At 40.0% G+C, this 26,583-nt stretch overlaps 1 protein-coding gene across 1 annotated transcript; it reads left to right on the forward strand.

The window, feature by feature from the left end:
* The first annotated feature begins 1,663 nt into the window (after positions 1-1,663).
* On the forward strand, positions 1,664-25,586 carry SLC35B1 (solute carrier family 35 member B1). Its single transcript, XM_072414734.1, has 10 exons — positions 1,664-1,746; positions 6,483-6,710; positions 9,388-9,491; positions 10,881-11,014; positions 13,473-13,503; positions 14,962-15,116; positions 15,576-15,702; positions 20,039-20,145; positions 20,365-20,518; positions 21,474-25,586. The coding sequence occupies exons 1-10, from the start codon at positions 1,679-1,681 to the stop codon at positions 21,524-21,526; spliced, it is 1,161 nt and encodes a 386-aa protein (XP_072270835.1). The 5' UTR covers positions 1,664-1,678; the 3' UTR covers positions 21,527-25,586.
* The last annotated feature ends 997 nt before the right edge of the window (positions 25,587-26,583 follow it).

Here is a 26,583-nt window from a genome sequence, read left to right on the forward strand (position 1 = left end):
AAGAATTCTTTAGCCAAGGCTTCTATTTGCATATGAAAATTGCATTTTACAAATAAAATGATGCCTATATTGTTCTTTATTCATTTTACCATTACTGGATGATTAGAACCAAGCTAGAGCTAATTATGTATAACCCTTATGTTTCTATGAAGTGGGCATCTAATAGCAAACTATCAGTTCTGACAGTGTATTGTGTGTGCCACCACATGCCTTGTCAGAGAGAAGCAGCTGTCATCTGGTACTGGTCTCACCTCCTATTATAGTCAAATACCTGCTACATGATTGTGCATCTCATTTAGGAAAAAAGGATATTTGGGAAAGTTACTTGTTACTCGTTTGTTTATTTTTGTCATCTGGATTACACTAATCAAAGAGAAATTGGAAATGGAATTGCTCATAGCTGCTTGTACCAACCCCAGTCTTCCAATGCCCATAGGACATAAAATGAAATGTAAACTTAAAGAAGTTCTGCTGAAGTTCCCAGGCAGCACTGTGATTTCAATTACAATATGCTATTGGTGCTTGGTGGGTTGGTCTTTTGAAAATGTAATATGTAGAGGTATAAAAACATTTCACCATTTACAGGATTAACCTGTACTGTTTGGGGGGGGGGGGTGTCACGAGATTATTCAGCAATGTGGAGGTCTAAAGCAGTATACATATGTGCAATAATTGTCGTTGGAAAGGATCTTTCACGATCCTTTCCAAAGACTAAGGACTGCACGATGCATGAACAGTGCTGTACATACAGCACTGTTCTTCTCTATGGAGAGGGGGAGAACGACGGAGCGGCACCCCGCTGCGCTCTCTCCCCCTTCACTTCCATTACGATCGTTCGTCATCCATCGTCTGTGGATCCACAAGGAAGGTCGTTCGGTGGATGAGATGCTCTGTACACACACCAGATTCTAGTTCGATATCGGCCCTGAGCTGATTATCGGACGAGAAGCATTGGACGTGTGTACGTAGCTTTAGGACTGATCAGCAATGTCACTCACAATGTGAACATCACAGGACTGACCATCAGCTTGAGGGCACTTATTATGTGTTGGAAATGATGGCTGCTCGTGAGAATTAATATTATTATTATTATACAGTATTTATATAGTGCCAACATATTACACAGCACTGTACAAAGTTCCTTGTCATATCACTAGCTGTCCATCAAAGGGGCTCACAATCTAATGTCACTACCATTTTCATAAATCTTTAATACAGTCTTTATTATAGTCTTTTTTCTCACCATAATTTTCCATGATGTAACCGACCTGATTTAGTGTCAGCCTATAGACACCCAGACTACTGGAGGAGTCATACCGCTTACTGTTTGTTATTATCTCTGTGGCCGTCTCTTACCAAACCCTCAGTAAACACCAATATCCCTTGCCAAATAATTCAGCTAAATGATTTCTTTGTGTGTTTTCTTGCTGTTATATTTAAACTGTTTATCAACGCTACCCAAATACCTTCGTCCAGCACAGCTCACCATTTTTCCAGCATGTAATATACAGTATTCCATCATGTTATATATTACAGTAAGTCTTGCATTTTGCTGGCATCAGAGCAGTTAATGTCAGGCTATGCAATCCCTATAATTATGTTTCGCAAATTATGTTTTTTTTTCGCAGACAGAGGTTCCGGACTGCCTGTCTAGAGCAGTGAATAAACTCTACAAGGGATGAATGTGAAAGATAAAGTGTTAGTGGTCCCAGATCCATCTGCTTGTGAAGATGTCTCAGCTGACAGGTAGGTGATCCAGTACAGTAAAATATTCCCTGGCTTTTTGGAAATCTGCATGTGCATCACGTAATTATCTGACCGTGGCTCTTTTGTGTTTAAACTTGGTCTTGTAAACTTACAAAACTTGCCAAGGTGGACTCTATATATGCAGTTTGATCTTATAGGATAGAAAAGAAGTTCTAACCTATGTTTGAACGTAGAAGAGCACACACATGGAAAACTGGCACCGAGCAAAAAAGCTTAAACAATGAAGTAGTCTTCCAAAGACTGCTAAATGTCTTATGGCTGTTTATTAATGTTATAGCCAATGCCTCCAGAAAGATAGAAAATACACAAACTTATGCAGCTCTGTATTCATGGATGAACTGTACTGTAATAAGTGCAGGGTGTATGTAACATACTGAGTATAGGGGTCAGGAGTATATAATGTACTGAGTGCACGGGTCAGGTTTATGTAACAGACTGAGTGCAGAGGTCAGGAGTATGTAATGTACTGTGTGCAGGAGTCAGGTTTATGTAACATACTGAGTGCAGGGGTCAGGAGTACATAATGTACAAAGTGCAGGGGTCAGGAGTATGTAATGTACTGAATGCAGGGGTCAGGAGTATGTAATGTACTGAGTGCCAGGGTCAGGAGTATGTAATGTACTGTGTGCAGGGGTCAGGAGTATGTAATGTACTGAGTGTCGGGGTCAGGAGTATGTAATGTACTGAGTGCAGGGGTCAGGACAATGTAATGTACTGAGTGCAGGGGTCAGAAGTATGTAATGTACTGAGTGCATGGGGTCAGGAGTATGTAATGTGCTGAGTGCAGAGGTCCGGTTTATGTAACATACTAAGTGCGGGGGTTAGGAGTGTTTAATGTACAGGGGCAGGAGCCAGGTGTATATAATGTACTAAGTGCAGGGGTCAGGTGATTGTATACTACTGAGTGCAGGGGTCAGGTATATTTAAAGTACTGAATGCAGGCGTCAGTTGTAAAAAAAGTACTGAAATCAGGCGTCAGTTGTATGTAAAGTACTGAGTGCAGGCGTTAACGGTAGGTGTATGTAATGTACTGAGTGCAGGAGTCAGATGTATGTAATGTAGTAAGTGCAGAAGTCATGAATATCTAATGTACTATGTGCAGGGGTCAGGTGTATGTAACATGATGAGTGCAGGAGTCAGGTGTATGTAACATGATGAGTGCAGGAGTCAGGTGTATGTAACATGCTGAGTGCAGGGGTCGGGTGCATGTAACATACTGAATAAATGATTCACGAATATCTAATGTACTATGTGCAGGGGGCCGGTGTATTTAACATGCTGAGTGCAGGAGTTAGGTGTATGTAACATACTGGAGTGCAGGGGTCAGTTGATTGTATCATACTGAGTACCAGAGTCAGAAATATCTAATGTACTATGTGCTGGGGTCAGGTGTATGTAATGTACTCTGCGCAAAGGTCAGGTGTTTATACCATACTGAGTGCAGGGGTCAGGTATTTATAACATGCTGAGTGCAGGGGTCAGGTGTATATAAAGTATTGTGTGAAGGAGTCAAGAATGTGTAATGTACTAAGTGCAGGGGTCAGGTATATGTAACATACTGGAGTGCAATGTTCAATGCCCAGAGACCATCTCCCTCTATGCTTCATTTTATCATCACTCTTCTGATTTTGCTGCACTTTCTGGTACCTTCTGACAAAGGATAAGTCTATCTTAAATGTCATCCCACACTTTTTACCTTTACAGGATTGATCATGTATGACCTTTAATTCAAAACTAAATTGGAATTCTTGCCGAGGTTCCTCTTTAAATAAATGTATCTGATGCATAGGAAGTAGCAGCTCCTGTGGCACTCTCCATTATTTGCTGTTTTTATTCAGTGCCATCTCTTCGTCCTTTTGCTGCTAGAATTCCTTGAAGAGATCCCCCTATTTAATAATAGCTTTAATTATATTTGTTCATCTTCCCATCAGTGTATTCCTTGCCTCTCTGCACCTCATTCACTCTCTCTCCTCTCCCTCTCCTGAGACGTATGACTCGGCTCACATCAATCCACACGTCTGTGAAATTACACCTGTGTGGTCCTACCCCGCTGTACATTTGCATAAAATTAATAATTAACTGCACGCACAGATGTGCACTCCAGGAAATTACCTGGCCGAGCTGCACATATCAGGAAATTTAAATGCCAATGAACTCCAACAGAAAATACTGGCTCGTTAGAAAGTTCCTACATTACCAATGTACCTGTCAGGTAGTATGAATCACTGCTGTATATAAGCCAATCACATCAATCTTATATAAACTTTAGCATGTCATTGTAAAAGTCATTTAAAGTATGCAGCTTAAAATGAATGAAAGCAGTTGATCCTGCCATTAATGTCCTTGTACAGTGCTTCCTGATATAAGGTGACAACAATCTTTACAATGTTTTACAACCATGTCCTTGTTGTCACCCTGTCATATAGACCTAAACTGGAGCTATACTCACCTAACCTCCAGTAATGCGATGTTCATGAGCTGCCATAGCTAGATTTGTTTACACCAAACTCTGGAAAAGGATCATTTGGTTTAGAGTTACATTTACTAAAAAGGACAAAAAACATCACCTGCCATGCTTTCACCTACACCGAGAACACATATACTGTGCTCTGACTTACTGATCTGTAAAATCATGGTATGAAAGATTCTGGTACAACAAACATCACCACCTGCCATGCTTCCACCTTCACCGAGAACACATATTCTGTGCTCTGACTTACTGATCTCTACAATCATGGTATGAAAGATTCTGGTACAACAAACATCATCACCTGCCATGCTTCCACCTTCACCGAGAACACATATTCTGTGCTCTGACTTACTGATCTCTACAATCATGGTATGAAACCATCTGATGGGTCCACGTTAGGAATAAAATGCATTCTCTAGGACTAGCTTTGCTGTGATACTCACCTCCTCTCTGTTGCTGTATTCTTTGCACTTACCCAATCCAGCGCTGGTCCCCTCTCTGAGTAGGGCTGCCATATTATTTGTGAAAGATTATTGACCTGAGATATTAATAACATAGGGAACAAAATCTCATTTTTGCAGACCAGGCCAGGTGGCAAACCCTTTCCTGAGTGAATGGTGCTCATTCCTGTAAATGAAGAGAATCAATGTCTTGCCCCTCACCTCCTTCCCTACCTGGACTCACATGAGAATAGTGTTTCTCCAATAGGGATCCTCCAGAGGTTTCTAGCCGTTTCTTTCAGCAATGAGCAATTTGTATTTCTCGGGCGGGTTTAAGTGACCCCCAATAAATGTTACCATCAGTAAGAGTGACATTCTTCCCAATAGCCACCAATGTGCTGTGGATATAGTAATTATAGCCGGGGTTCCCTGAAGACCTGAAAGTTATTTTAGGAAGTTCGCCCTTGTTAGGGTTGGGAAAAGTTGGTGTAGAGAGTCAGACTTATTTTCCTATTCTCAAGTTGAACCTTTTTACCCAGTACTGTTTCTTTAATATCAACACCAACAAGTTCTCAAGGTTTGTAGAAGGTTCTGCCAGTAGTGTCATGGGGAACTTGGGTTCACAATCTTGTTGGCAAGTGTATAGTGCTGGCCATGGGACACACACCCAGGATTTAAATTATTATTATTTTAATTAAACAGGATTTATATAGCGCCAACATATTACGCAGCGCTGTACATTAAATAGCCTGTATGGTCTAAGACTGGGAGAAAACAGTACAAAGATATCGGTGCACCTAGTGATAACTCATTGAGTATAGTTCAGCTTTAAAGCCACCAACAATGGGTGAACCTTTTTCTTTTTTACGCTGAATAATATTGATCACCCCATGCTAAGCTGGCACCTATAGCCTCCAGTGGCACCACCACTCAATTCTCAAATATATAGACTTACAAGCTGGTACCCAGGTGAGGTTTTTGTCTGTTCTTGCAGAGTCTCTAAAATGATAAAACATGGAGTAATGACATGACTATCGACGTTGTACAGCGCTGCACAATATGTCAGCGCTATATAAATACTGTATAATAATAATGATGATGAAATGTGCATGTAATGCAAAAATGCATTATTGAGATATATAAAACATTTTTCATATAAGTGACTTTATTTCTGTTTTCCCAGACAATATAACATAACAGAGCCATTACACTTTTCTAAGCACAGCTGCCGGCCCCAGAAAAATGGCCGCCACAGAGACACATGGCTACACAGGACACCGCGCGCTCTTGTGCCCAACCCACTGTACTCGCGGCGCTCTGTAAACAATGACGAGCGATAGAGGCTGCGGGTAGGTTACACGTGTAAACAACAGCCAATCAACAGCCTCCACATGAGGGGACGTCACAGTTGTAACACACACAGCTGTGAGAAAGGACCCCAGACACCCAAACAATAAAGGTGCCTGTGCAGTGCCTGATAAAGATATAAAAGTAGCATTATATCAGTTTAATGACACCTATAGACATACCGTAGACTATATTGGACTTTGCACCTTTCTTGAATTGACACTGGTATTAGGATTGTTACTTGGAGAGTTACATGTTAGGAAACAATAGGTGACTTATAAAAGCGATCAGTAATGGGTGTAGTAACATGGCGCCCCATTCATTTCTAAGAGGACCAATATGGCGGCTGATAAGATCCCAGCTAATAATTTACTGGCTGTGATGTCATGTAAGTACAGTGCAGGTAGAAGCTAATCATTGATTTTCCTGCTATCACCTCATTCTTCCTATTTGTGCAGATCTGGCAGTGCTGAGGACAGCCCTGGCCGGGGTCTTTCCTTGGTGCCGTGTCGCTGTGAGTGTATGAGGTCCCCGGTGGAGAGAGATGTGCGGCTGGAGGTGCCGGTGACAGCTGGAGGAGACATGGAGAGCGGAGGAGTGCTGGGGCCCCGGGGGCTTAGGCTGCTGGTCTGCTTCCTTGGGGTGTTCGTCTGCTACTTCTACTATGGGATCCTACAGGAGACCATGTGAGTGTCATCTGAGCCTTGCAATGTGGATTGAATTACCCCTATGAGGGTATGTGGGGGGCAGAATCATATGGCAGTCTGGGCTATATTTATACACACTGGGCCTGCCAAGGATCACACTGGCTGCCATCATACATGGATTAGGGAAAAGTTACAGCAGTGTTTCCCAAGCAGGGATATTGCTGGGAGTTCCCTGAGCAATGACAAATTTCCTCCTCTCAGTTTAGGTGACACCGATGATCTGTAAGGGGGACATTCTTCCCACTGGCCCGCATTGTCTTCTCACTAATATACTGTAAACTGTGGATAAAGGAATTATAGGAGTTCCCGCTTGTTAAAAAGTTTGCCTTAGACACTTCTTGCAGTCTGTGCTTGTTGTCACACAATCCGGGATGGGGAGAAATCTTCCACATGGGGACACTGCTTCTTCACAAAGCTTTGGCTAGCATTTGCTAGCTCTATTATTATTTTATTTACGTACATCCACAGATGTTTAGTGATTGAGCAGCATGGTGGCTCAGGGGTTAGCTCTCTGGCCTTTGCAGTGCTGGGTCTTAGGTTCGAATCCCAGCCAGAACATTATAGTTTGCAGGTTCTCCCGTGTCTGCGTGGGATTCCTCCGGGTACTCCGTTTTCCTCCCACATCCCAAAAAAACATGCAGTTCGGTTAATTGGCTTCCCCCCAGAATTGACCCTAGACAGTATAAATGACATATGACTATGATAGGGACATTAGATGGTGAGCCCCTTTGAGGGACAGTTAGTGATACAACTATGGACTTTGTACAGCACTGCGTAATATGATGGCGCTATATAAATACTTTATTATAATATTATTGATTTCTTTTTATTTTGACTGATTAACAGCATTCTGATCTAGGGCAAAACGCGTTGGGTAATTGAGATATTTGTTAATACTGATACCGATGTAAAAACGTAAACACGGTATTACAGTAGCTTTGTATTATTTGTATGATTTATTGTTAGAAATAGGGTTACACTAGATATGAATGAATAAAAACACACATCGCCTTACATTAATGCCTGACTTTTCCAGTGCTCAACCCAGAAATTTTTTTAAGCCGGGTGGGAAGGAATTGTAGGTGGGTGGCAGCCCCTGTATTGTGACCCAACTCTTCAGTAACCCCCCCAAAACAGCCTGGTGGGTGCTGAAAAGTGCCGGGTGGTGCACCCAGCTAAAGGGGCCTGGGGAGAACCCTGCTTTCCCTTTTAATCATATTGTTCTAAACCAGGCTAGGCAAGAGTAACATTCTCTCACTCTGAAGACTTCCCCTCCTGAACCAAATTCTTTAATATTTGGCTAGCATTTACCGTAAATGTTGTCCTAGCTAAAACAACTTCAGGCACATATAGAATAAATAATATTTACCGCTTCCCCCAGGCTAAAGCAGAAACTATTGTCTTATTAGAGGATGATATAAGTCACATGGCTGCAGTCTTCCTCTCTGCTGGTTCTGTGTGATGATTGGTCTTTTTGGTGTCATGTCATTCAATGCCGGACCAGCTGGTATGATTGTACGTGATGCCATAGGAATGCCAGCCCACATTATTGTATTGCTTAGATCCTGGTGAAATGAGCCTGCATAGGAGGGAATTTAAATAGATTTTATTTATGCCATACAAAAGGCCAGCCTGTAAATAAAAGGGTTGAAACTCACCTAAATTCCAAAAATTGCTTTAGGCTTTTAAAATAGCCCCAAGCTTTATAACCCATCAGAGTATAAATTTTTTGTATTTTGATATATATATATATATATATATATATATATATATTGGGGCTGCTTATATTGCTTAAATATTTTATAAAATGTTATATCAGACAAAGAGAAAAGTAACTTCTACAAAACATTTCTGACTTGTGTCATATATAGATATGTGACAGGTGAGAGACAAGGACCTGTGAATCATATTAATACTAAATTAAATTAGGAGAGAATTTTGCATGTGTAGATAATAAGAGAATACTTTTAACTTTCTTTTCTGTGTGTGGTAAATTTAATAAAATATGTACATTGTTATATTTGCAATATAAACAGAAGCAGTCCTTTATTTATGAAAGCTTTCCAAGATTGCATAAGATAGACTAACATGGGAGAACCTAAGTGATCCAGCAAACCTGGAATGGATCTGGTCCAGGATTGAAAACTTTGCCAAGTAATAGATTTTTTTTAAAATCCATTCCAGGTTTGCTGGATCACCCAGGTTCTCCCATGATAGTCTATCTTCTCCAGGCTTGAAGAACTTTATTAAATCAGATTCAGTAGGTATAGAGCGACTATTCTCAGCCACAGTTTAGTAGAACCTTAGGGCCTTTCTAGAGGTTGTCAGGGATCCCTTAAGCTGTTCTTCCATCTAATGGTGACTACAAAGTTCGAGGTGTAACGCCACTTGGCAGCGCCTCATATATGAACCCCCTTTTTCCCCCTCATTAGGCATAGAATTCAACAAACATAGTAAGGACACACTGACTATCAATATAGGGGGGCATTTTGCTAATACATTTATTTTATTAGGGGTCTCCCAGATCTGAATTTTATTCCAAGAATCTCTCTGGAAAGTACTATTAGTTGTCTCTAATTTGGATTTACATGCTCTTTGAATTTCGGCAATGACTTTATGACATTCATCAATTTATTCTTCGGCTTTTGTTTTGTAGAACACGGGGGTCGTATGGAGAAGGGGAGAACAAGGAAAAATTCCGCTTTGCACTTTCTCTGGTTTTTGTTCAGTGTATTGTTAATGCCGTATTTGCCAGACTCTGTAAGTAAAATCCTGTCTGTATTTATATTGTATATAGATGATTATTCTGATAATTGACCATATGGTCAGCATGAACTTCTTTTGGCTGTGTTGAAGGATGTCCATGCTGTGACATGTATAGAGGCTGCCAGAAAACACTAGTCGTATGGCTGATCTGATCTAATGACTTCAGTATTTTCACTACTACTGAATGCTTCTGTCATAGACCCAGATGAAGGTTGCAATAGAAATTTTGACTTTGCTGGTTGTATAAATGTTGCAGGTCAGTAATTCACAATATACTGAAGTCACAGGTTCAGCCAGCTGGCACTTTCATTAGGAGTAGACATTGGCAGCTAGTCCAGAGGTCGCCAACCGGTGGTCCGTGGCTCTGTCCGGTGCAGCCCCCGGTGGGGTCAGTAGAAGAACACCGCTGGAAGTGCGCACTGGCCATGGCCACAGACCACATCTCCAGTACGAATCACAGGCTCAGGCAGATGAATGGGTTGTGTCTCTGGACACACTTGGCGGGGTTCTGGCATCGTGACATCACTATGGGGGATGTTTCTTCCCCTTTGAGTGACCCCCAGCTCCCCGCACATGCATGGTCTGGAGCCGGTAAATTAAGTGGTCAGTGGGTCCGAAAAGGTTGGTGACCACTGAGCTAGTCAGTTCCTGCTTTTAAGATGTCTGTCCTAAAATGAAAATGTCCCCTGACTATACTGTATTTTATGGTTACCCTGCTTTAGGTCTTTCTGTAATGTACTTTAGGCTGTGCAGCTTTATGTAATCCTGGTGTAGCTGCCTGCTACAGGCAGGTAAGTTTCTTTTATTGCAGAAGGTACACTGCCTGCCCTTATTGCAAAAAGAACCTGCCTGCTCCCATTTTGTTTGCTTTGTAAGTTTGACTTTAATACGTCTCCCACCTGCACTAAGGATCTTTACTGTATTAAAGAGATAGTGTTCACTAGACTCTCTTTAGATTCCATCATTTTTTGGCGTATTAATTTTCTGGTTCTCCACTTTACCCATTGGTACCTAGACTGGTGTCCTGTAATGATCAGGAATCCAGTGGGGAGCAGGAATTTGACATTTGTCAAGCTGATTGGCTGGCATGAAACCTTTGACACACCTATGAGATCCTTTTAAACATGGCATTCACTAGAGCTGCATGGGCAGTTTGTAAAAATCTAATTCTGCTTCCAGAATCTCTAGAGATTAGCAGCAAAGAGTAGCAATCATGTTTATACAGATGGGACAGCGAGCTCACTAGGATATACAGTGTTATTTGTAGCTGCTTTAGACACATCTTTACTACCGGTATATCTCCAGCATTCTGTACCTTCTGTGTTACTTCACTTATATAGAGGTTATTACTATTCCATAGCTTACTTCTGTGTATCTTTCCAGTGATCCAATTCTTTGAAACAAAGGGAAAACCAGACCGCACACAGAGCTGGCTCTATGCGGCTTGTTCACTGTCTTATTTAGGGGCCATGGTATCCAGTAATTCTGCACTCCAATATGTCAACTACCCAACACAGGTGAGCTATAAACTATTGCTGTTTTTTTTTTACAAAGAAGCAATGCATGAGGAAGAAGTACCCTGCTGTGCTTATGTCCTTCGAAAAATACAGGCAGGGTGGATTGATGAACAGGGGACCACTGTACACATGCTAGGTTTTTGCCCACCACAGATGTTCGTCTGAGGACATCTACCTGATGTTTACATGTTAGCCTGTCATTGGGTGCACGAGTAAGTAAATGATCAATATCTTGTAGATGGTGGTTATTTTACTTGGATTACTGCCTCGCATCCATTGATCAGCACATAAGATATTCAGCCATGAGAGATCCCTAAGAACCATAGCTCAGTAGAAGCGCTTCCTGCTGTTTGTAATACCAACCAAGAAAAAACATCAGGCCTTCCCTATCAAATTTAAATTTTATATCAATTAGGATTGCCCTGATTTTTAGTATATTTCTCTTAGATTTAATGTTTTTATGTATTCTAACATAGTTTAATGCAATTTTTTGTGTGTGAACCATTGTGTAATATATGATCATCCTAATAATTCTTCTGGAAAATTAAGCTAGCTGTAAAGCTGCATAGTTATTGACTCCACTAAGTCCATGTGAAAGCTTAATGGGGCACTAACACGTGGCACATAAAAACCAAATATAGTGCCACTCATAAATAAAACTATAGCCTGAGTAATTAAACTAATAAATGATGTTTATAACCAGCTCCATCACAGACTGCATATTAATAGATGTTCCAACAGATCAACAGCTCATTATTCCAAGCATTCATTCTTTCCTCCCCCTAAATTAATTGCACCCACCCTTTCATCTGGCTCTCAGTTATGGAAAGGCAGGTGAGCTTTATCCACTCTCATGGCACTTTTAATCTCATATAGTTAGGACAACCGTGCACAGTTTTTTTAGAATGATTTCACTATAAGCATGTTCATAGTTTAAAACAATATATCTATTCATTGATTCATAGCGCCTGCTTGTGCTGTATGTATAGAGCTTAGTGGCATCCAGCTCTCGCTGTCCTCTTTAGCATTCTCTTTACTAGCCTTTCTCTACCATGTGAGAGGCACTAACTGATCATTACTCGAAGCTCTAGCAATCTCTGGAATTGTTCAGTTTAAAGTTACAGTTCATTGGATGTAATCAGTCATTTATCTAGTAAAATTACTATATATTGTGAGCATGCACGCATATATTATTCTAGTGGCAATAAAGGTTTACTTCTATCAAAATATTATTGGATAAAGTGGGATGGGCTAGACTTACTGGCTGTTTTTTATTAATGTCTGTGGAGATTTCCCTTCGCTTAATGTTTGGTCATCAGGACCAAACGTGGTAGGAAGTCTGCTCAACAGAAAGGCATCCCTTAGTAGATGGTCATTTGTTTAGTAGGTTGAAATTAGTTTGAAACTTTTAATGTTTTCATCGGTGGATGTGATCCTGTTTAGATTCCACTGTGTCATTAACAAGACAGGAAATAAAAATATCCCCAATGGGTAGGCACAAAACGGTAAAAAACTTACAGAGGAGAATCCTTGGTTTGGGCACTATAGGCAATAATAAAATGTTTAAACCCAAAACGGCAAAAAAAAAAAAATCCACTTACTCTAAATCCCGCAGAGCAGTCTGATCCCTCCAGGGTGTCCTGCATCAGGTCCCGCGTCTTCCCAGAGCTGGCCCTCTAGACGCCGCCATCCTCTCTTCTTCCTACGTCACCCGACCCAGGCGCAATTTCGGGTGACGTAAGGTGAAAAAAAAAATTGCCGATCTCACTGCACATGCATGAGACAGAAGGCAAAGGTTTGTTTTTGCGCAAAAAGGCTCCTCCTGCACATGCCCGAGATGCTTGGGCATGCACAGAAGGAGCGCCCAAGAGCCTTTCGGGATGCCTGACGTAGGTATCCTGGGAGGCTTTGCCATTCATTCTCACTTTTTTTTTTTTTTTCACTTAAGGATGTTGCACTTAAAATAAAACACACAGAATTTTTACTCTACATAAAAGGGTAGTCTACCCTAATATGTAATGTGAAAATTGTGAGTTTATGTACGCTTTAACAAATAAAAAAAAAAGAACAATCTTCTCCCTTGGTTCTGCATTTGCAATCCCCACATTACAAACACTTTAATAAATACTGTCAGTGGTGTGCATTTACTTTTCTATAGCTTGTAAAAATTTTTTAACGCAAACCTGTCAATAAAAGTTGACAGTAGGACACCCCGGGGGTTTCTGATGATGTAATATAAGTCTCCTGGTTCTGCTACACCCTCTTTTTGATTGGCTGTATTATATAACTAGGACTTCTAGAGTATTCTATGGACCAAAAGAGATTATGTATAGGAATCTGTAGGTGTTTGCTTTTGATTTTTCCTTTCCCTTGAATAACTTATCTAAATGACTGGTGCCCTTTTGCCAATAGTGAAAGTAATGTATTTCCATTAATATGTGTTTTTTTTATTTTACAGGTGTTGGGGAAATCATGTAAACCTATTCCAGGTGAGAAAATTGGGTTCCTCTGTTTCTTAAATTTAATTTAATTCTAATTGTTACAATTTAGGGTTTTCCTACAGAGCAGACAACTTACAATTACTTGTCCTAATGAGCCTGATTTATTAAAGTACTCTAAGGCTGGAGAGGATACACTTTCATCAGTGAAGCTGGGTGATCCGGCAAACCTGGAATGGATCTGTCGTGGATTCAAAACATTTGCTAGCAAGAAATCCATTCCAGGTTTGCTGTTTCACCCAGGGGACGTTTTTAAAAAAGCATGTAAACGTTTCTACTGTGTTTATATGCCCTTCTATGCACTTTTATTAGCGTTTAAAAGCTTGCCTTTAAAACGCTGGGGAACGTCTATGCTGCGTTTTCCCGCATTTACGTTTCAAGTGCTTTTAAACGTGGGAAAACACCCCATTGAAATCAATAGAAGCATTTACCTGTGTTTTCCATCCCCGGGTTTACATTTTTTAAATGTTGCAAGCAGCGTTATAGATAACGCTCATAAACGTGCTTCAGGGAAGCGTCCTGGTGTAGATTACCCCATTGGAATGCATGGGAATTTCAAACATGGGCTCAGGGTAAACGCTGGGGAAAACGTCCGTGTAGACTAAGCCTTAGAGAGCTTTAACATATTAGACCCAATGGGCCTGATTTATTAAAGGTCTCCAAGGCAGGAGAGTATACCCTTTCATCGGTGAACCTGGGCAATCCAGCAATCCTGAATTGGATTTCTTAAAGTAATTTGCTATTTGTTAGCAAATAATTAAAACCTGGACCCGATCTATTCCGGGTTTTTTGGATCTCCCAGTTTCACTGATGAAAGTGTATCCTCTCCAGTCTTGGAGAGCTTTAATAAATCAGGGACATGGACTCTGCCTGGCTGAAGAGGGAAGCTTGTTCAGCATTACTTTGTGTTGGGCATTCCAGAATTGTGGGTTCTGGCCACCTCTGCTGGTGGTTTCTTCTGTTGTCCCCACATCACCACTCGGCATTTGGTCCACATAATGAAACCACAACATGCAGCAGAAGACGTTATCCAACAAGTGTGCTGGATTCTGAAGATCATATCTTTTCAACCCAGCAGTGTTCAGCAGGCTGCCCTTGCAGAGATACTTCTGAAAGTGTGAGTTGCCTAGCTGGTATTCTGACTTGTTGGATTTATTAGGTTTGGAGTCATGCAGATCCAGACATTTAATGTGAAGTCTTTTATCTGTATACCTGTCACTGATTTAAAGTATTAAAGCCATTTTCTAAAGACAGGTCATCAATTTCTGCCTCCATTGTGACCATGTGAGGTGTCCTTTGGAGTCTGGCTACAGTGGTTTATGGATCTCAAACGAAGTAAATTGAGACAACCTGTATTAGTAACTCATGGATTCCTTTTTACCTGTTCTTTAAAGTATTACCATTCCAAACATTTATCACTTTAAATTAAAGCATGTTCTCTTTCCTTAGTTATGCTCCTTGGTGTTACCATTCTCAGAAAGAAGTACCCCCTGACCAAGTACCTATGTGTCCTCCTGATTGTAGTGGGTGTAGCTCTGTTCATGTACAAACCCAAGAATTCCGGTCCCTCCGACCACATCATTGGCTATGGAGAATTATTACTGGTAAGGGTTGCATTGGATAAATGCAAATTCAAAACAACTTTCGTAAGAAATTTAAATTCCACAAAATGGCCTATTGCTTTTTTCCAATGTTTTGTATTACCATTATTTTACCTAAAGAGCCATATTTATTAAAAAGTGTATCTGACATTCATCATTTACTGCAGGGGAATCTTCCAGGTGCATGTGTTTTAACCTCCCTGGCGGTCTGATTATGTCAGTATTTTTATGTCAAACGCGGTATATTGTTTAGCGTGGAAATTTGTTGTTTTAATATTTTAGGCCAATAATTCTTAGGAATAACTCCCGGGTATGTTAAGTTTGAAACACAAATCATAAATCACAATGCACCCCGAGCCACACTCTGGATCACTGTCAGGGGGGTTAAATGGGATTGATTCATTGCCAGTAAATAATTAAATACAATCTCTCAAATCTTGGTCTTCTGTTCCACCCTCACAGCTGTTGTCTCTGACCCTGGATGGACTTACAGGAGTATCCCAGGACCATATGCGAGCACATTTTCAGACGGGCTCCAACCAAATGATGCTTCATATCAATCTCTGGTCAAGTTTTTTCCTAGGCGCAGGTAAATAATATTTATCTTTTTTTTCTTTACATAACACAGAATGACTAAATGTTCTATATGGCGAACGTTAAACTTGGCCAAGGTATGAAAAGTATTTTGTTCCTAAAGGATGCCACAATACATATTTACAAAGTTGAGCGTCACCCTACTTTTATCTTTGTCATTTATCTTTTTGTGAATATGAATATTCCATGTAAATACTTTATACTTGCCTTTTGCTACCAGCCGGTAGCAAGCTTGAGGCTTCAAGTAAACATGAAATATTCATATCCAATATATCATATTTAGCTGACTACAAAGAGAGAAAATATGCCTGTCTGAAAATAAATGTACATAGCCTGTCCTGTAAGTAAGTCTGACCAGCAGTGGATCCCATTATATACACCCACGGCTGAATGACTCAGAGGAGATGGAAACAAACACCTCCCACTCCTAGTAGATATGGCCTGTACAGAGTTTTTCTCATTATGCTTTGCAAACAAAATGTTATAGAGTCATCCTTTATTAAAAGTTAGAAGTGAAACGTCACCCCAACCACTAAATGCTCATATAATAACGGCTGTATTCCTCCAAAGTCATTTCTGTCTATTAGTTTTTTAGATTTGCACAGATCTCCCACACAGCATAGCCTTGTTAGGCAGCAAATAAAATTGATCTTTACCTGCTATAGTACAGTAAGATTTTTAGGTTTTGTCCTTCCCCCAGCATATGGCCAGGCAGTAAAAAAGAGAAACTGAGCTCATATCTCACTCTGCTCTCTCTTACTATCAAGATACCTCTTGTTAGAACCTAGGTACTGGGGATAACTGATCGGCTCCTTGTGTTTCTTGCTACAGCAGTGTTCTCTCCAACCCCTTTTATCCCACCACTCAGCACTTCAGTGACCACCGGCTGTTTTTGGGTGCTTCCAGAAAAGTTGGGTTACAATACAGAGGCCACCACCAACCTACAGCTTCTTCCCACCCAACTAAAAGTAATGTCTGAGGAAAGTACTGCAATAGGCTGCTACCAAATGCTTGCTATATAGAAAAAAGTACATTTAGTAATGTAATAATGATCAAGGCTACTTTTATTTGTGTTGTTTTACATCTGCCTGAAATTTGGCTTTATTTTAAAAGCCCATAGAAATAATGAAAGCGTTGACATAACAGATCTGTTTATAAAGCTGAAAAGAAATAAAATGCTTGGTGTCCTTCAGCTTCTCCCTTCTAAGTACTCAACCACCATGATGTAACTGGAGGGGGGCTGTTTTAGCAGCACTGTCTGTCCTTGTGTAATTGGGGAAATTGTGTACTTGGATGTCAGAGCAGGAAATGGAAATGCCAAAGTATGCAAAACACCTCCGTCAACTGATGATTTTACCAGACATTGTCATGGATATCCAGGATTTTGATCAAACAGAATAAAAGTTTCAAGAAACTGATAAGATGTATGACATGAATATTTGCAAAAAATAATGTAAAGTTTCTCGTGCTGTAAAAGCAAAGTATACAACAAATGGGCAAAAAGGTCATCAATTTTAGTGGAATAGAGATTTTATTATAGTAATGAAAAAAAGGCACTCATTTTGCACATCGGCCCTGCTCTGTGCATGTATATCGTAGTGAGCCAAAGCTGACTTTAGCTGTTTCAACTGATTCAGATTAGATGCTGTCACTGAGTTTTGAAAAATATAAAGTGCTGCAGGTACGATAGGGGGAGTTCACATAGGTTTAGTATATCTAAGACATCCCCTGAGTATTTGGCATGCAAGTCATAGGAGCAGGGGACTGAGGGCTGCTACAGGCACATTTCTGGTATTTACACTTGCCTAATATAGGATTCTCTTTAGTGAGAGAGAGTGAATAAGAGTGAAAGTGTTACCTGCCGGCCTAGAGCTGTGACTGGATATTCAAGAAGCGGGAGGTCTCCGCTGTTATACTCGCACCTCTCTGCTGCCTTGTCTCTGGTTCCTTTCTATGGGGAACAGTGAATGTCACAGCGATTGTTATGACACTTCCAGGTCAAAATAACACTCGGCACCCTTTTAATTCCAGAACATATGTGAATACACTCTGGGAAGGGTGCTACTAGGGTGCCCCACACTCACAGCATAGTGATGGCATCTGCACTGTTCTCTGCATTATTAGAAATAGCTTGGATTGTTCCCCAGCTCTGCAACAACTAGAGCCAACAAATTTGCTGATGTCAGTGCATTAATATTACAAAATAAAGGCATTTAATGCAGATACTTTATTGATGTACACAAATTGAATGCAAATAAAAAAAGCTTGCCAATGCAAGTATTGGAATGAAGGCAAAAGGCCAATTACAGCTGAAATATACATGTGTAGACCATTTTACCTCCCAAAAATATCTGATGTCCTAATAAACCAATTCAGACTTCCTGCCACATACTGTAGCCAGGCTCTGATCATTTCTGCCCTGCAGTCACAACAATACAGCTTTGCTCAGATTGTAAGTGGGTTCTGGGGGAGCAGCCGCTCAACGCATAGATGTCTCCTGTGATCAACAAGCTGCATGTGATAGATTCAGGGCTGCACTTTCAATGCTGATATGCAGAATTTTGCAGTAGGCTAGTACAAAAATAAATGTAGCTGCTATATTGCATTTATTAAAGCAAGATTTATTGAGAAAGGATCTTTTTTTTAAGCAAAAGCACAAACCCCTAGTAAGGAAGGCCAACACTGCTTGAATTAGAGGCTGCTATTGCTGACTGGCTTTGGAACAGAGACTAGAGTACAGCTGATTACAAGTATTACCTGATAGTGATTGTTTCCCAAAATAAAAGAGGGGTTGTTAACGGTCCATCAGCATAAGGGTTAATGCATTACAACAAAGGCAGCTCATTGCAATACCTTGATGATGATGTTCCACAGGTTTAGTAAAGCGCATCGGACTTTACTTCTGACAATACAAAAATGATCAAGAAGAATGATTAGAAATATATTGCCTGATCTGATGAATCTCCAATTTCTGCTATGACTGTCATACACAGCATCTCTTATGAAAACATATACGCGGTTGCACCTTAAGGGATGCCATTAGATAGCTGTATAATAATATTACAGTTACCACTTGATATATTTCAGATAGTTTATTAAACAAGGCCTGAAGTTTATTCATTTGTCTTATATTATTATACAATATGCAAGTAATGCAATATTTGTACAAATAATTCAATTCTTTAAGGTTTTTCTCCCTTCTGTACAGTAGCTACCAACAGCACCAATTTGTTTCTCATCTTATATAATTAATGAATTGTAGATCTCTCTTCATAATTCACATATGTCATGGCTGGTTTGCCTGATGTCTGTGAAATGTAATTTGTCACAGTGGTGGGCTGTTTTATATACAATCTGTAAGTGAATAGTCAAGGTGAGCCTTTTATGCTTTGTACCAAACACATGCCACGAGGTGGCGCTCTCACACTCACTATCTATATTTAGACCTCAGTTCATGAAGTGCATACCAAACAAAAGGAGAAAACCTCGGTGCAGCTTCGGGGAGACACAGTTTACAAGTCTGTAGTGGAGCGTACACACAACAAAGGCTTTTGTATTATTTATTTATTTTTTTTGTTTAAAATCTGACACATCGCATTGAATATTCTATTGGATTGTTTTTCAGATCTTAAAGGACGAGGGCTTAAAATCAAGTCTGATATTTCATACATATCCAATGAGAAATATATATATATATATATATATATATATATATCATTTTACCCCTGCCTTGGGGTCTCTGTTAACAGGCTTTTGGATAATTCCGAATTTATTGCCATTTCGCCTGGATTTCGACCTGCTTCAAGCAGAACAGCTCATATTGGTCTTTATTGACTGAAATGGGAGAAATAAATGAGACAAGCACTCACAATTTAAATAGTTTGTCTTATCTGTCAATTATGCCGAGATTGGAAAATGTAACGTTAAGGACAGCTAACCTTGTTGCTCACCTAAGCAGCTTTGTGTACAACATTTACCTTAGCTAATCTCTGGGTCTCAATTTTGCTTCTTTCCGCTAGACACCTCTTTCCTGTTCATGTATGCACTGCACTGGGAGGGTCTTTTCTTTTTATTGCAAGGTCTGTCTCCTTGTAGGCTTACAGGTAAACAGGTTGGACTGAAAGGCAGTACCGGTAGATACATTTATTTGATGTTTACAGTCCTTCTAAAACATGTAAACAACCATTTATTTCCTACTCTTATTGATGGCTCTACATGAACTCCTGATCCAGTGATGTTAGCCATTTCTTTCAGTTTGAATTTGTGCTATAAAGATTTGGCTTTACATATATTATTGTCTATCTTAATGTTTTTTTTTTTACCTTGTGCAGGTATTCTGTTTACTGGAGAAATTTGGGAATTCCTGAGCTTCACAGAGCGCTACCCCTTTATCATCTATAACATTCTTCTCTTCAGTCTGACCAGTGCCCTCGGCCAGGTAAATGGGGTGATAGCAAGTTTTTAGGAATTAAAAATTATGATTGCATTTATGTTCTTGTTCTCAATAGGTTTTGTTTAGCTTTACTATAAAATATATAAAATATCCAGGACCAGTGAAAGGTTCTGGGTATCAGTTTTTATATCTTGATAAACTTTGTGTGAAATAGTATTGTGCATCCTGGGTAATCTCAAAGGTACCTTTTCTGTCCCATTTCAGACCTTCATATTTATGACCGTTGTGTACTTTGGGCCCCTGACTTGTTCTATCATCACAACCACCCGAAAGTTCTTCACCATCTTGGCATCGGTACTGCTGTTCTCCAACCCCATCACAAACTTGCAGTGGGTCGGGACCTTCCTGGTGTTTTTAGGTGAGAATGTTGCACATTTATCTTTACTCATTTTGTTACAATCACCTTTCATTAGGCCTCTTACCTGTATGCTCCCTTATCAGAATGGGAACTGAAATGAGGACTTCCTTGACCTTCTTTGGGTGCGGGCAATTCCTTTATGTTATTGTGTGACTAAATGAATAAATCCAGGGAAGCCAACCATCTTTTAAAAACCTCATAAGTCTGCTTTTGCTTTGTGCATAGAAAGCTTTGCTCACAGGCCCAAACCACAATGCAAATAATACTCTGTTTGCAACACTTTATCTGTATATCCACAGCAAGCAAAAACCTTTTTGGTTTTTGTTGCTGTCTGTGTTCTTACTGAGCTGTGGGAAGTCCCAGCACAACCACCCATTTCAAGGCTGCCTGCAGAAAACTAGAGAAAGGGGCGGGTACAAGACCAGTCACCTTGTACAGGGAGAGAGCAACAGTAACAGGTCTTCATATACAGAGGACAAATAAGGAAGACTTAATCAAGGCACTAAAGTTTCAATGAAGAATGCACACCCCTCTTTTATTTAGCTCTTCCCACCAGTTGTAAATAAACTTCTTGTGCATTCAGTGCTCTGCAGCCCTAAAAGAGCAATTGAATACTGTATAGATGTTCAGCCATTTGCATAATGCCCCTAGGACATAAGGTACCTATAGGTTAGTAACTGTTGACTGATTCTGCTGCATTTTTAAAAAACATACTAACAAATGGAATTGCCCTTTACCGTTATAGATAGAAGAATGACCATGTGCTTACATCATTGCCTTGTTGCTAAGTGATCGGAATGGGGGGGTTTTAGTATTTTGTTGCCAGTTGGACTTGGCAGTCACCCTGTGACAATGAGCCATAGTGATGTACTCATAGTATATGACTATATAGCTCACTTGTTATGCCCACTCTCTTCCTGTCACACTCACTGCATTGCGTTCTGTTTTCCTGCAGGTCTAGGACTGGATGCCAAATTTGGCAAAGGATCCAAAAAGCCATCCCACTGATATCCTTTACCGGGAGATGTCAGATGACGTATTCAGACCTCATTCAACTCGTTCAGCTAATTATGTTGCATTTTTTTTTTATTTTTTTTTTTTACTAGAAACATGTAACATTGACTTATATTTTATTGATGATAAAAGGGATGCAATTTTATTGGAGTAGTGTGGGTGTATTAAATGAAGACAAGATGGAGTATGTCTCACTGCCCTCATTTTCGTATAATTTAAAAAAAAAGCTCCGGTGTAATGGAGAAGGAATATAGTGTTTTGAACTACAGAACTGTTAACTCACTAAATCTTATCGGTTACCACATGTTGCCTTTTACTTGCCATGGTATAGACTATGCAGGCCATGGCCTAATGCCCTGAAAAACATCACACTAACAATTTACAATAAACAGAATAAGGGAAGCGTCTGGTAATTTATTGGTTTTTTTTCTGGTTGCCCAGCTGTGACAGCAATAAAAACATGATTGAGTGTGGCTGCACAGTTTGTTTTCCTTTTTTAATATGTTTGTCATTTTCATTTTGAAATTGAGTCATTTTTAAAATAATCCCACCGACCGTGCACTGCTTTTATTTTCATATGGGCATTGTTTCTGTACTTCAGTCTTACACAGTTGCTCCTCTCCTGTACTGGAATTGCTTGCTTTCATCACACTGCATACCGTGAGTACATTAGAAGTTGCAGCAAGGTTTTATCTAAGCTCATTCCTCCCCAAGCTTATTGGCCCACTCCTTTCATTAATTGGATTCCGGTTCTTTCAATCATGGAGGCTCAACATTGCACGCAGGAAAAAACTCTCCTCTAGACTGACGTCAATCTCTCAAGGCATTTTGACATTTGCTTAGCTCTTTGTGAGAGGCGGCCCACTGCTTGCTCAGGGCTCCAGAGAGGAGTGCTGAGCCATGATGATGGGATGTTTTCAGGAAACTATGAACAGCACTCTGACTGCTCCTCCTCACTAACCATAATTGGCTTGCATTATAAAAATATTCAGCTTTACTAGGTCTAAAAAGGTGTGTAATGAGAACTTTCATTTCAGTGTTATTGATGGGCAAAGAGAAATGAAGAAAAAGCAAACATAGGCAGATCAAACTTTAGTTTTAAAATCAACCTGTTCTTTCTATGCAGAGCAACAGGTTCATTTAATTCCCAACTCTCCCACTACATATACTTGTTTTCCAGAGAGCTTCTGCTCTCCAACTGTTTGCTGCCAGGAGTAAAGAGAAATACCCCCGATCATGTAACTTCTCTTTTGCATGACAGCTCAGATGTGTGGTGACTTTACAATTGCTGTCACACATGGGAGGGGGTAATCCTAAGCTTTACTAAAGGTTTCCCTGAACTCCTGGCAGTAAATGGAGCGAAGGGGAGCTATTGATGATGCTGCAGAGGCTAATTTTAATGTATATGTTTCCTAGCCCTGCATATGCAGAGCACAATTTCACTTTGAAGCTAACCTGCCATGTAAAAAAACTTTTTTTTTTTAATGCTTGTATGCTGATCTTTTTTGTATGCAGCCAGTGAAATTGATGTGCATAACAACCAAGATAGTCAGCAATGGCAGTTTAGGTGTGACAGGTTTCCTTTAGTGGAGTTAAACTTTAACTATTTAAGTTCAGAAATAACCCTGAACTAGTTTTTTTCCTGAAGTTTTTATAGGCCTTTTAATAAAAGATCTGATGAATATTACAATACAGAAATCCGAGCACATGAGCCTCTATCTGGCTGTGAATTTGCACCATTTGCATAACGGCGGCTTCAAAGTTGGAGCACCAGGCCCTCCACAGACTTCTCCCACCACACATGAAAGAGGAGACGAGCAGCTGTGTAGAGCTTTCCATCTGGTGCCAACTAACCCCCCCTTCCCCTATCTGAGCCCGTTTCTCATTAATACCCAGGATTGGCACAGCGCTGCCGGGGACCAGTCTGGCTGCCGGTGCCAGCAGTGGAAAAAGACCAAGGACAAGGAAGATTTAGAGTAAGAGAGAGCGGCCGAATATTAATAAATGAGCTCGTATTTTTTTATGACGCCTGTGATGGGTTGAACGAGAGGTGGAGCCAGTTAATTTCAGCCGTATATTTTTATTGGCACGGTGGCCTTTTCATAACTGCTACTGATGACAATAATATGGAGCAGCCTGCCAAATAGACTTTTTTTTTTTAAAGGATCCCTGGCTCTTAAATACTAGTTTCTTTGTAGAAAAAGACTATTGCTGACACTCCGATATTTTACACATTTACTGGCAAGATCTTTAAAGGCAACCTATCATGATCTGACATTTGCAAGACTGTACATTCTTAAAGCTGAAGTACAGGAAAACATCCAATTGTACTAATTAAATACACTTCTGTCCATTCAGTCCTTAAATTTACATATCATATAAAGTCCACTTATAGAAAACAATGTATAATGCAGTAGTGTTGTCTCCTTACCCCCGGTCTGATAACTGGACAGGTAACCTAGCAGAGAGATGCTGCTCTTTATCGCTCAGGTCTTCCTATGTCGAAGTCAAATTGAGGTTTTTCATGTTTATTTTGAGACTAATGGACACAGAATGGTATTGTTTTAGTACATTTGGATGTTTCCCTGTAGTTCGACTTTAAGAATGTACAGTCTTGCATATGTCAGATCGTGAAAGGTTGCCTTTAAAGACAATCTTGCCAGTAAATGTGTTAAAATATATATTTGTCGACCTATTCTTGTTAAATCTGTTGGTTGCAATCATAACTCTATATAATTGATCTCAAATTTGATTTTGAAAGAAAAAAAAAAGCAGCTGGGTTGATTTTGAATTTTCCCTCCTGGACTGATTGTTCCTTTGAAAGCCTTTTAATAATTGAACTGGCCATTAAGTACAGTCGATTTCTGTAAGGTATGATTCTTCTAAAACTAACAAAACGATCGTTCTATCAAATGTGTATTGCGGTACTGATGAGGCTCTGTGAGAAACTAAAAGAAGTCCGTAGGAGGCTGCATTAAAAATACTTTGCCTGCACAGGCTCGGGAATGAACATTTTTCTTTACTATACAGTGGCCTTTACTTTGTTATATAATCTTTTGCAGTCTCATTTATCAGGACTTTCACAGTGCTACCAACTATGACTGCTGTGTTTATATAATGACGTCCTGTTCATTCCATTCTCCTGTGAATGTAGTTTTCAGAGGGGTCGGGGTCATTGAGAATTCTGGGGATAACAGCAGCCTTAGGAACTAGTGCATCTAGGAGTCATAAATGAATGTTGGGATCAAAAATAAAGCTAAGCAGGTTTTTTCATAAGTTGGGTACTAGTTAACTTGCATCTGTTTTAAAAATCCAACTCTCGTCCTTAAAGTCTGTGTACCACTCAGGCCTAGACAGTATTGGTGCTCTCCAATTCCAGTCTTTGAGAGCTGTTTACCATTCAGGACTATATTTTGTTAGAACTGTCCAGTTCCAGTCCTTGTGGGTTATATACCGCTCAGGACTGGACTTTGATGGTGCTGTTTAGCTCCAGTCCTTGAGTGCTGTGTCTTTATGACTATATGTACTTTATGACTACACCCCATTAGAACTGATCAACTTTCAGAGCTGTGTACCATTCAGGACATGACCGTGTCCATGATGTCCAACTCCTGTCTTGGCAGGCTATGTGTACTCTCCAGGCCTATGCACTTAGAGAGCCATTAGGGGAGATGAACCCGTAGGTTTTCGGGAACATTACCTTATCACTTCCTCTGCTGATAATTGACTTTACATAGGAATCTTGCTGAGTTTTAAGTTTGCCACATGTCCACTTTGATACTGAATGTTTACAACAAAAAAGGCCCATGTCTTCTTACCTGCATTTTAGGTCCTTCTAGTGGAATCTATCCATCCTTTATAATGTAACTTGTTAATATTCTACCTATGGGTAATTTGTACCATGGACTATGAAGATACTTCATCTCATCAAAAGACATGTTGACCTATATTTGTGAATAACGTGTCTCTGAACTGTGAAACATCATGTGCGTCAGCTGCAGAATATATGAAGTTATTGTTTTTTAATAAATAAAAATTTGCAATATCAAAATGATATTTGTTCTGAGGTGTGTGTGATTTGTAACTAAATTCATTAGTTTTAATGCAAATTAAAGAAATATGTAGGCCATTTTTGTTGATCACATTTTGAAAATGCTAGTTGTGTTGCTCTCAAAAAGTTTGCCCGCAAAATAGAAAGAAAAAAAAATGACTCTTCCCTGGTCCAGTTTGCTAAGAGTGCATTCACATTTCAAACTCCAAGTTCTTGTGGGACAGCATGGTGATGTCGTCATCCGTGCCATTGGAAAAGTCACAGATGGGGGCTGCAATATTTACAAGTCACTTCACTGTTCCAGTAAGCAGCCCCCTTGCCAGGGTTAACAAAGTAAAAAAAGTAGAGCCACGCTTAGCAGACCGATAATGAGTCATCTTTATTATCCACAAGCAGACAGAAACACTTGAGATTTTTTTCTCTTTGGCTGTTATGATGGCGTTGGAGCTTTGCCTTGTTGCTTGTTAAGGCAGCCTGGCATTTGATGGTGATAGAAAATCTGGGAGGCTGCTGTTTTGTTTTTTGTTTTTCTAATGACAGCCCTATTTTCTAACCAGCCATTACAACAGTGGTGTGCAGAAACTCGTTTCCATATGTATACCACACCAAACCTTCACCAAAACTGAAATCTTGTCTTCAGTTTGTGCCAAATATGTAAAAAAGCAACTCTGATTCTTTTGTTTACAGCTCGTTGTTTATGCAGACCTTTGCCTATATGTTCCAATGCAGTGTTGCTCAGCTTGTCTTTGGCTTCTTTTAGTGCATTTTCTCTCATGCATTTTTTTTTTATTTGGCGCAATCTCTTTGTGAGATACCAACTGTTGCAAAAGTTACCTGCAGATCTTGAGATGACACATCAGTAGCACAGAGAGCACCAGACACTAGATAAGACAGGTTTGTCCTGCATACTCTGTAAAGTCGTGCTAAAGCTGCGTACACACTTCCAATTTTTGTCGTTGGAAAGGATCTTTCACGATCCTTTCCAACGACAAGGGAGTGC

Source organism: Pyxicephalus adspersus, chromosome 6, assembly GCF_032062135.1.
Source record: "Pyxicephalus adspersus chromosome 6, UCB_Pads_2.0, whole genome shotgun sequence".
Taxonomy (NCBI): domain Eukaryota; kingdom Metazoa; phylum Chordata; class Amphibia; order Anura; family Pyxicephalidae; genus Pyxicephalus; species Pyxicephalus adspersus.

Coding starts and splice junctions, on each gene's coding strand:
- SLC35B1 (XM_072414734.1), top strand. CDS start 1,679: ATGAATGTGAAAGATAAAGTGTTAGTGGTCCCAGATCCATCTGCTTGT. Junction 13,504..14,961: donor ATCATGTAAACCTATTCCAG/GTGAGAAAATTG, acceptor CTCTTTCCTTAG/TTATGCTCCTTGGTGTTACC. Junction 20,146..20,364: donor TGACCAGTGCCCTCGGCCAG/GTAAATGGGGTG, acceptor GTCCCATTTCAG/ACCTTCATATTTATGACCGT.